General features: G+C 35.1%; 1 protein-coding gene across 1 annotated transcript; it reads right to left on the reverse strand.

Annotated features, from left to right (window-relative positions):
* Nucleotides 1-3,026: 3,026 nt before the first annotated feature.
* Nucleotides 3,027-12,329, reverse strand: LOC128990392 (vacuolar ATPase assembly integral membrane protein VMA21 homolog). Its single transcript, XM_054412740.1, has 4 exons — nt 12,154-12,329; nt 6,964-7,069; nt 5,398-5,569; nt 3,027-3,401 (listed from the first exon to the last, which is right to left on the reverse strand). The coding sequence occupies exons 1-3, from the start codon at nt 12,175-12,177 to the stop codon at nt 5,427-5,429; spliced, it is 273 nt and encodes a 90-aa protein (XP_054268715.1). The 5' UTR covers nt 12,178-12,329; the 3' UTR covers nt 3,027-3,401; nt 5,398-5,426.

Raw genomic sequence — 12,329 nt, forward strand, 5'->3', positions numbered from 1 at the left:
CGTCACAGTGGTGGATAGTTGTACTAAACTCTTACTATTAAAATCTTACAAACAGCCAGCTTGTTTATTTACCTAAAACATATGGCAATGAATTTATCAATGAAATCGATCCACTAGTGTGACGTCATGGATCCTGCAGCATGGCCTGCTTTTTCTAGTGGGGCCTTGGTTGTATCTGGCTATTTTGTGGAGCGAGTCAGCCAATTTTGATATTTAAATCTGTAGACCACAAATAATTCATTGTTATAATTCTATGAAAAATTATGTAGGCCTTTGCCAAGGCTGGAACCATGTTCACATTACATAAAATACTTGTAAAATGGTAAATACTTATTAGTCTTTTACCGGTAGTTTGTTATCATTGACTTTTGCTCAACCCTTCCCACATATATTTTTACATGTATTATTAGTATAATATTTAGGATTTTATTAATATTTAGTTGCGGGCTCATCTCTTGATTTAGTGCTGGGCAAGTATTACGTATTACCTACCATTGACTATTGTATTACTGTTGGGATAGAGATATCCCATGCATATATTTATTTATTCCATGAAATGGTAGTACTTTTAGGTTTTACATTGAGAATTTTGTTTTAGCCAACCAAGGTATATGAAATAGAGTTATTATTTATTGATTTTAATGAACACAGTTTTGTTTTTGCTTTTTTTTGCTGTTAATGTTCATATTTTAATTCCGGTTGATCCCTGTCAGGCAAGTTTGAAAGAGTTAGCATCAGTGTTCGGTTGACAGTGGAGGCTGGGTCGTGATAGCAAGTCCCTTCCAAAGAAAAGACATATCTTTCACTTTTTAAAACATCACTGCTAATTATTGTTGCCTTTTTATTGATTTTAAGACTAGTGATAACACTGTTTTATTGTATTGATGTACATAGAGTTTAGAAGAAAGAAATTAACTATATAAATTGAACTGAAGCTGTCTAAAATAATTTTTTAGCTAGGTTTTATTTATTATTACTTTTCTAGTAGTAAGTTTGGTTTAAAAGTACCTAAAGCAAATATCTAAAGGTTCCAATTATGAAACTCAAAAAAGTGATGAGTACTAAGACTGCTGTTCCATCTGACCCATGATACCATATAATTACAAAGTAAAATGAGCATTAAAGTGAAGCAATTAAGTTATACAGTATATCGTTTAGTACCACTTCTTACTCTAGACTAGACTCTCAAATCTATCTGCATCTTAAAAAACTGGACTCCATATTCTACACTAGACTCTCAAAAATATGATTCTTAAAAATCTTAACCCCGGAAAATCTGTGCTAATAAAATAGAGCAATATTAAGTTTTGAAATTGACTGATACGATGAAAATGATACAAGAAACTTTATTCTGGTTTTGCTTTTTCAATTTCAAAGGGATTATCGACTAGGCATTAAAGGCATTATTTGTATCCACAGACACTTTATTGCTTGTTTTGGTACTGTATAGCAAATTGGTTATTCTGAGTATTAAACTGTTAAATAAAATAGTGTTTGTCTGGTGCTCCTATGTGCCTCCTAATCCTGCTCAAAAAAAGCTGAACGGCCGACTTAAATTCATTCCAAAAATCTAGATTTTTCAGAACCCAAATTGCTCAGGATTGTTTGAGGGTCTATTGTACTTGGGACTATCATGATCATTTTAATATTACTTCAAAAATAATCTCACCTCACAAGAATAGTTTTTGACATTTTTCAAATTCCAATAACAAAACTTTATATTTGTATTCTTTTCTATATATCAATAGTGCTGTACCAGGATTTTACCTGTTATTATTTTCAACACATTTTAAAGGTGGCATGACAAATGCTTACTTAATAATATAATTGTGAAATTGACAACAATTTTCCATTGTTCCGTTATTTGTTGCCAGTCAAGGTGTTCTGTGTAAGTTGCTAAGTTCCCCTTAGTCAATTTTAAACATATCCATTTAAGAATAAGTTAAATGAAACGTTCGCTGCAGAACTGGAACAAAGAGAATGTTCCAGTTCTCTTTGCTTCAACAATAGTTCATTTCATTACATTTACATTAAATTCATATTAGTAGACGAACTATTAGATATTACTACACTCATAGTTATGTAAACAGAATAGCCTAGGCCCTAATGTTGACTAATATGTAAATATTGTAATAGTGTACAAACTATATTTGTAAAGACTTTGTAAGAAATATACAAAACCTTATATTTGTTTTAAAAGTTATTCTACTTTATCATCCCCAATATCATTCCATTTGCAGGACTCCACAGACTCAACAGCTGCAGGGAAGCATTCAGGTCACTCAAAGTACTTACCCTTGTAGCACTCTACATCCAGGAAGTTGTGTTATTTGCAGTAAGAAATAACCTTACAAGCCGTGGCGAAATGCACCAACACAATCTGAGAAACACCATGCAGTACAATCTTTCACAACATCGCACAGCATAGTTTGAAAAGAAACCTTCATACGCAGGAATGAAAATGTACAACAGGCTACCTCCAGATCTAAGAAGCAAGACAGAAGATGACCTCAAACCAGCTTTGCATCAATGGCTCATTAATCGACCTTTTTACTCCTTAAAAGAATACCATCAACAGATCTTTGACTAAACAACACCTCAACCACACATTTAGAAAAAATTGTTACTTGACGCTACTACTATTCTTAATGAATGTGTAAATAAAGATTAATTGTCTATTGTCTATAGATATAATAATTGTGATTTTGAAAACACAAAGGTCTGGGACAGGTGGGTCCAGTTTGGAATTTGGATGCAATCACCCTGTAGATTATCTTGATAGGTCCAAAAAGAAAAAGAAAATAGTTAAAAGTACTTCTCTGTGAAGCTAGTTTAGTGTAATTTTATGTCTTGATATGGTTGAAAATTTTGATTCACAGTATTACAAAAGTCACAGAAACACTATGGGCTTTCACCACAGAAGTAAAATCATTCAGATTAAGTTTTAAATCAAGGTACTCACCAACTCAAGAGGCGTCTTTAAGATTCTTATTTTCACTTACTTAGAGGAAATAAACAAACTACTCTTTTAGGTAAACAATTTTAATTCATTGTTAATGTTTACAATTGTTACAAGTATGTACAAAAAGACTTAATTTTTTACAAATTACATTTATGTCCTTAAGCTACCGGTACATTTACCTACATTACTGATTTCCTCCCACCAAAACTAGAAAATAATTTTTTACAGAGAAACTTAGCAGAAGTACTACTACACGTTAATTTTGCCTGGTAATTTAAACAGGAATCAAAATGATAATAAATAAGAAATAATACTGCTGAAAACTACTGTGATCATGTACAATAAATTAATTAATGTCGTGACTTCAATAAAAAACAATAGTCCTAAATAATGCAAGGTTGCATTCGGAGCCACAGGAGAAACTTAAGGTCCTTTTGCCCTGCAAAAAAATTCATATAATAAAACAGCTTATCAAAGTTTAACTACAACTATATAACATGCCAATTGAATTAGATTTTACCACATTGTACCATATATTGACACCAACCCCTTATACTAACTAGTTTGGTGTTGAGTTGGTTGTGTCCGCTAGTGTTGGTTTTTCATGATTAAATTAACATGGAGGTTTTGGATCGGTAGATATAAAGAAGTGTAGTGTTTAATTCAAGTTTCATTGTTTTTGTGTCACAGTTTTGAACTTTGTGGTGTAATTGTGTTTATGTAATCTATGGTTATATCTGTATATAAAGGCTACTTACAGTCTTCGCAATCCTGTTGATTTAGCACTACGGCCATTCCGGAGATAACTCCATCGTTGGGTGTGTGTGTAGACGTCATACACTAAACTTAACTATTTACATATTTTCATTTTTTTCGTGGTTTTTTCATTTTCATTGCGTCAAAGTCTAATAAATAATGCATGCAACACAAGGCACGGACACGACACAAAAACATTAAGGCAGGTGCACGACTAAAAACTGACGACCAACTGCTTTTACTGAGTTATCTCCGAAACAGCCATAGTGCTAAATCAACAGGATTGCGAAGACTGTAAGTAGCCTTTATATATTTATTACAAGCAATCTGCCACACTGAATATTCTTTTATATCTGTTCTAAACACAGGGGCACACACCAGAGAGGCTATTTCAGTTAAATGTTAAATATAGGGTCACTTGAAAACTGGAGCATTCTTACCTCCCTAAACATAGTGTAGTATTTTAACCCAAAGATTACAACTATTAATTATTCTTTGCAATCATTAGCTTTAGGCAGAAAATTTTCGCCCATCGGACTTCATTATGAGGTTTCCCCCAAATCAAGCCAAAAACCATCCCTCATTTTGCCCTTTGCTGTTCAGCATAAGCGTTGATGCTAGTCATTAATAAATTCATAATTTCATCATCAAAATAGAATTCAAAAATATCTAGTGGCCTTAAACTGGACTCTTAGGTCCATATTCACAGCTAAAGGGTTCATAGTACTCTATTAAAAATTAACCTTTCATAGTTTTCAAATTTAAAAACTATAAATCTGTGTCTGTCACATTTTGATACAGCTTTAAAAGATCAATCATCTAATGGATGAGTGGGTCACGTCAAACAGCAGCGGTGCATTTTTAACACGTTCGCTACCGAGCGACGCGCATTTGCGTCGGTCCGGTCACTCCTACAGACCAAAAGGAATGATCATGACGTTCCTTACAGACCAAGTGATATAGGAATAACATTGCCGACAGACCAAAAGAGAAATATCGTTTAAATGGACTAATTGACTTCATAATAACCTTAAGTGAATTAGTAAGCAATAAATATTGTTTTTATTTATCGTTTTAAGCAAATTTTTAAACGCCGCATATATGCGTCGGTCAGTCTATTTAATGAAATCCAGTTAAAAAGATTACATTTTCGTTTCAATAGACCAGGCGACGCACGTAAGCGTCGTTGTAAATTTGGTTGTTTCAAGCTTTTACACAAACCAATAAAGAAACTCCACTAAACACTAGCCAAAACCACAAAGGTTATAACGTTTACATCTGTTCTGTGATGTCGCGGAATACACAATGTAAACAACAATGTTGCCAACTGTTGTGTGACGTAACCAATCGTCATATCCACAGACCAAGCGACGCACATTTGCGGGAGATATCCCTCTAGACTGATACGATAAAATCAGGGCTTTAAAATAGACCCTTGCTAAGAAATACCCTGATTAATAACATTGAACACCGACGCAACTGTGCGTCGTTAGTCTATTTCAATGTGACCAGCTGACGCAAATATGCGTCGGTGGTCTATTGTGAGAAACGAGTCGACGCACAATTGCGTCGCTGGTCTATGCGAACGTAAATTCCGTATAATTGTGGTAGCGAACGTGTTAAATGTGACAAAGAAGGTTTGTCAAACCGACTTAAAGGGTTAAAACACAGTTTATTACCTGTTCCATACACAGTTTCCCCGCGTGTCTTAGTCCACTTTGGCTGGAGCCTTGGGCGTATGATCGTAAGAGTAGGCTCTGTAGATGTAACAGCCCAGGGCCAAGTGAAGTGTTACGACTGCCGTCACAGCAGAGTATACGTTGCTGTTGATTGTTGTCATGGCCAAAATACCTTGGTACAAACAACAGGTTTTAGAAGTAGAGTCAATCCATATGGCACTTCATATAAATTGACTATCCAGTGAAGTTTCCTTGACTAATTTTAATCTTTATTATTATTATTTTAGAATATATACTTATTTTGGTTCTTTTATAAGCTCTTCAAAACATTTCATTGTGTTGTTATGTTACCACATCCTGATCCATCGGCTATTACGGAATTCGTGATTGTTTCAATGTGTGTATGTAGCATATTTGGAACACAATTAGGGCCTACTGTATAAGCATTTTCAGCAGTCAATGTGTTAAAATCTGTTTTCATAAACTGTTTTGTCTATCTCTTGTTTACAATCTGACTGTGATTAAACATTCAACTGAAATGATCAGCTGTTATACTACATTCATATTTAAACTGTTAGTCCTATTATAAAGAAAGTTGTGAGAAGTTAGGATTGTTGTTGACAGAGATTTGGTTGATTTGCCTATACAAATAACATTGTGTTCACCAGTGACACCGGTAAGTAGGCTAGGTGCGGGTGGACTCTTCCATTATTGCGCTCACGTTCACTCATCCAGTGCAGAATAAGTGTACTAACTTACTAGTATTTAAACTGTTAGGCCTATTATAAAGAAAGTTGGCCAGGAACACTGGATCTTTTAAATTGAACTTTAGAAATATTTGAAACTTAAGGGGGCGAATCCCTTAAGGAAATTGACATATTTTCACCATTTGCAGGTGCGCTAGATCATAAGCTTTAAAATGACGGTACTTTCCTGTTAAAGGGAACATTCATTATTATCGATCTAATTTCTTTCGATATATTGATATTTTTCTTTTCCTTTACGATCCATACCCTCTGTTTTAATATCTTCAAACACATTTAAATTACAAATTGACAACTAACTAACTGATCTTGTTTAGTCAAAAATATTATATTATGTGGATCCAGAAATAAAACTGTTCTAAACTAACTTAACATAACCAACCAAACTTTCTGTACCTTTTCAAAATTTCGGTTGATAACAGAAAAGGCATGAGAGTAATATGAAACGGGATTTGGAAATGTTACAGCAAGTTTTGTTGGTTAGGTAAGGTTACTTTAGAACAGTTCCATTTCAATATAATATTTTTCAAATTGTTTGTTGATACTGAACAACATTTACTTATCGTAGTTGTCAGCTGACTTCTCGTTCATTAATATCGTTGTATTGGATCAAAAAATAGAATAATGATGTAACAAAAAAAAAATCATCGATAATAATGAATATTCTCCTTAACGGGAAAGTACCAAAATGACACTCCAATCTTGGAAATCGGTTAAGTAGACCTAAGTTAGGACTGCTGAAAAGGGGATGTAAGTCAACTGACAAAAACCCTTATTGTATTAAGTAATATATATTACTTACCATCAAACAAAAAGAACTTAGATGCAAAGAATGCACATATTGGCAAGGCCAAGATGAAAACGCAATAAGTCAATACCGTCCTGAACAAGGCTAGATCTTGACTGTCCTGAAAACAGAAAACTCAATGTTTACTTGATTAGGAAAACTTAGGATATGCAAAGGATTACTTTTTTATTGTTACGGTAAGTAGAAATATTCCACTGCAGCAAACCTGCTCACTAAGCAAATTTCCATTTGCCTGGTTTGATTTTCATTTTAATCTATTTAAATATCATTAGGTTTAAAAAGACCTAGGTTTGGTGCTACAGGGAGGGTAATTAAGTGTTTTTTAGTAAAACATCAATGACTTAGTATAAAACATATACATTTTTCAATTTTGATCCAAATATAATCCATAAAAAAACAAAATAGGCTACAACAGTTTACTTATTCTTCATTTTAAAACCCATTCACTTATGATTTTTTTTTTACCCGCCTAGGCCAAAACAAACGAATTTGTTGTGGCTAGTTTCATTCATTTCTGATTTAATTTTTTTTCAGGCAACATTTACTATTTATATGCAAGATATTATTATTTTCTTATTCAAAATTAAATGTAGATTCAAAATATATAAATATTTCCCAAAAAAATATAACTATAATTTTTTATTATACCATATAAAAATAAAATAAAAAAATTAAAAAATTAAAAAAAACTTTTTTATTGGTAATTTTTAGCTACATAGGGCTCATATATGTTTTGGAACTAGTCTATAATACTGTATGACACTTATAAAAACTCACCAAATGTCAAGCAAAGTTCATTTTGGTGTGGTATGCCTTGAAACACTCTGGCATGTGAAGTGCGACAAGGCAGAGCTCACACTCCCATCGGCTGTCACTGCGCTTTCCCTGGGCACTGCACACCTTACATCTTCTTGAAGGTGTTTGTTTGACTTCATTTGGAGGAATAGGCCTAGGAAAATGTCCCCAAGTTGCTGCCTGGAGCCTCAGAGGTGTTTCTGAGTTGGATGATCGTCCTCTTCGATTGTACGGTGGCAGTTGTCGCGACTCAAACATTTGCTTGACAAACCTCTCCTTGAACTCACTGAACCCCAATTTTTTTCTGGTTAATTTTTTGAACACTACATAAGAGTTAAAAAGGCCAATGTCCATTATGTAAAAGAAGATCTTCTTGTATCCCTTAGCATACCTCCTCATACTAGGAAACGACGCTAATTGCTGATCCTCGCGGTCAATTCCACCCATTGAACGATTATAGTAGATCACTGGTTCTGGCTTTGTTATAATTTCTTGGGTAACTCTGTCTTTCTTGCCAGTTGATCTTTTGTCAGCTTTTTGATGAAAGGTAGACAAAATGCAAACTTGCTTCTTGTCCTGCCACCTTACTGCTAACATATCGTGGCTATAGGCTGTCTCGTAGTCGCCCAACTTAAGTTTACCCTCTTTGAAGCTCTCTGGCATGTTTGATCTCCACCAGTTAGCTGTTCCAATTACATTGAAACCTATTTGCTTAAGTCTATAGAAGAGAAGAGGTGAGGAGTACCAATTATCAATTGTCAGAGTATGTCCTTTTCCTGCCAAATCTTTTGTCATTTCAACGACTATCGCCTCACTCGTTAACAGCTTTTCCTCCTGTGTAGAATCCCCACTTCCTTCTTCAACCGGTACATTTTCTTTGACTTCAGCTCCAGTATAGATCTTAAATTTAGAACAATAACCACTTCCAGATTCACAACACTTGTAAAACTTTATGCCAAATCTGGCTCTCTTCTTGGGATTAAATTGGACATAGCCCAACCTCCCTCGGAACTTCATAAGACTCTCATCGACAGCTATGTTTTCATCAGGTATGTACAGATGGGAAAACTTCCTGTTCATGTACTCAATAACGTACCTTAACTTCCACAGTTTATCATTCACAGGTTTCCTATTATTGTCTGTAAGGTGGAAAAATGTGGACAGTAGCAAAAAACGGCGGAATGGCATCACTTTACGAAAAAAAGGGGTCTCAGTTACAGCATTAGGCGACCAGTATGATTGTATGGTTCTTTTTTTTACAAGCGACATAAGGACACACAGTGTATAAAAACAAGCCATCTCATCTGCAGTTGTGTCAAACCATTCTGAGTATATAGTTTTTCCTACCCCGCCTGCTTCGTTCTTTTTCTTAATTGTTTCTTTGGCATAATTATTAGTCTCTGTTGCAACATGTTGCCAAAAGTCATTATCAAGAAACGCATTGAAAACATCTAATTCAGAGGGAGCTGAGCCTAAACTTCTAGCCAAACTTGCTCTAACACCAGGACAACCAGTAAAAGGGATTTTATTTATTATATTACTTTCTATGGTACTGGTCCACTGCCAACCCTCCTTTTTCTTCTTTTTTGGTGGAGCTGTATCGTTACTAGTTTGAGTTTTGGACCTTTTAGTAGGCTTAGATGGTTGTGAAATAGCTTTTTTTCCTATAGGCCTACCTCTTCCTCTAGACCTGCCCCTAACAGGTTTACTTTTAGGCCTAGGGTCAGGAAAGCTAGGGTCGTCAGCTTCCTCACTCGGTGTAGGTGAGAGGGCAGGCACGATTGAAGATGCAAGCTGGTCAAATAATTCAGGCCTAATAGGCAAATCTAAATCAGATTGGACATTTGGAGGGGTCATAGGCCTATGCCTGCCACTATCTATATCATTTATAGGCCTAGAGTCAGGGAAACCAGGGTCGTCAGCTTCCTCACTCGGTGTAGGCGAGAGAGAAGGCGCGCTCATACTACCGCGGTATAACCGATCAAGAAACTGGACTGATTTAGGCAATTCTTCATCACGTGATGGAGAAGATACATGCTGATAAAATATTTCAGGCCTACTAGACAAATCTGAATTATATTGGACAGTAAGGGCATCTGGAGGGGTCATAGGCCTAGCATAGCTGCAAGAAGGCTGTTCAAGCAACAACTGGTCACTTTCTAATGGCCTAGGCCTAACACAATTAGTATTATGTTCTGGGGAAACTGTGGTCTCATAATCAATAGGCGTATTAGACTTATTACTCACTTGAATTCTGCTCCCTTCCAAATCATCATCATCACTCCAACCACTCTCCTCAAACAAGTCACAATCACTGTCACTGTCACAATCCCCTATAAGTTTTATGATGTCACTTTCATCTAACTCTTTTCCACATTCATCCACGAATACCAAGTTATTTTGAAGACTCATCGTATTATACAAAAGCTTTTCAATTGAATAATATAGTAAAACAAGATACTGTAGCTCAATCTTTATCACGACGAAGTGAAACACGACATGATAGGCCTAATAACTCAGTCATTATAACGACGAAAAAGTAAAATACTGATAAAAACTTACACTAAGTAAATTCTATAACTTATTTTATAAGATAACTACACTTTTCAATAAAATAATAAAGTAAAACAAGGCTCTAACACAATGTTTACATCGTCGAAGTAAACACAACAACGTATCAGCTGTGAAACCAGAGTAGACGTCGTCAGCTGCTAAGTTGCACCATTTCAACTTCAGTTTTTTTGCCGATTGGACTGGACTGAGATGACGAAAATATAACCAAAAGAAAGCCTGGAAATCATAGAACAAGAAGCATATGCGATCTATTGGATTTCTGGGGAACTAACTCGGCACAAACAGGTTTTAATAGCGGACGGCGATTCGCCGTCGCTTCACACAATGGCTAACGGGAGCGCGACGGCGGATCGCCGTCGTTGTAAGCGAAGGGGTTAAATTTACAATTTTCTGAATTTTTCTCGTAAACAGTATGCCTAGGCAGTAACTGTAATAAAAACATTTCAATATACTAAATTATTGATTGTTTTAAGCTCTTTGTAACGGTTAAGAGAGATTGGGAAATTTTATATTTTGGGGGTTAAAATTGAGAAAGCCCCAAACCCCGGTTCCCATGTCCAATCATGCTGGTTCGCAAACTCATTCAAGTTTATCCCGGCCTACATATTCAAGCCAAATTTCATCAAAATCGGACAAAAATTGCTCAAGTTATAGCGTTAACGGACATAAAAATCTATAAACAGGGTGAGTTTGAAGTAGTTATATATCGATGGTTTGAAGTCCTTTCCCTCCTACTTTTTTTTTAAACGGTAATAGGTTAGAATGTTTAAACTCTGCACATCTTAGTTAGACCTAAATATCTTGTTTTTCATGGGTTCATTGACTCTCCACCTCCAATCCCTTGAGGAGTATGCCGAGATTCTTAAATGTTACCATATAGGTTGACATGTGCTTTGTGTAGGCCTACATCAAATTAAAGGTTGAACTAAAAACAATGCCAAACAACTGGAAATCAAATCGACAATTGAGTCACTAATTGTACCAGGAGACCGATCTTTGCTCGGATTGAATTAAACATCAAATTTATTAAATGAGTTGTTTAGCAATATCAAAGATATTAATTATGGACGGTAATCAATCATTTCAGGTATTTCAATGTGAACAAAGTAGATGATACGAATAAAGTCCTTTTCATTGGTGTAAAGTTATAATGCTGTAGGCCTACATGTATTGGTTTGTATTCTATGATTGTTTTAGTGATAACACAACAGGTAATTTTAAAAATACACATAATGGGCCATTAAACAGCTTAAAACCCTTTCATTCCCAAGCACAGAAATAGTTGTTAAACTCGTCGCCATTGTCGCATCCGAACCTGATCCTCCTTCGCTCGCATCCAGGTTCGGATGCGACAGTTTACTTATCGAATCGATAGTTTCAATGAATATTAGTGTAGCCCAGTTAAGAAAATGTACCTGATTTTTTGTACTACAGTAACTAACTTAACTTAGGACGCTTGGCAAGAAACCAGAATTGTTTTTCACATTCAGGCTAAGTTTAGACCTATGTTAGGACCTGCGGCATTAGCATTTCGATATGATAAAATTCATTGGTGGTTTAGCTAGATTTGAACCCGGTACCTCAAGGAAAAGTTAGGCCTAGGAGAGGACATAGATGTTACTCCCTTTGTTTATGAATTCAACGTAAATTAACTACATTGAATAACTACGTAAACTAACTAATTTGGCTACAGTTACTTGGGTGAATATAATTATTGAATTCCTTTACATTAGGCCTACAGTAAGTTAGGCTACCTAAAAAATGTACTAAGTTAAACCAATTCCTAACCTAATATCCTAAAACTTGCATACTAACCGATGACTGCTGTTGTTGATACATAATGATAAATTATCTGAAATAACTCTTTTTAATTTTTAACAGTGTTATGAAAGACTGATTGATTTATAATGTTTAGTTATAGTGTTTTTTTATCCATATAGGTTAACTTAGACAAACTCAAAAAAGTATACAAACAAAACAACTGAACTGAT

The sequence above is a fragment of the Macrosteles quadrilineatus genome, unplaced genomic scaffold (genome assembly GCF_028750875.1).
Source record: "Macrosteles quadrilineatus isolate MER2022 unplaced genomic scaffold, UCM_ALF_1.0 Scaffold_3__2_contigs__length_128488019, whole genome shotgun sequence".
Classification (NCBI taxonomy): Eukaryota; Metazoa; Arthropoda; class Insecta; order Hemiptera; family Cicadellidae; genus Macrosteles; species Macrosteles quadrilineatus.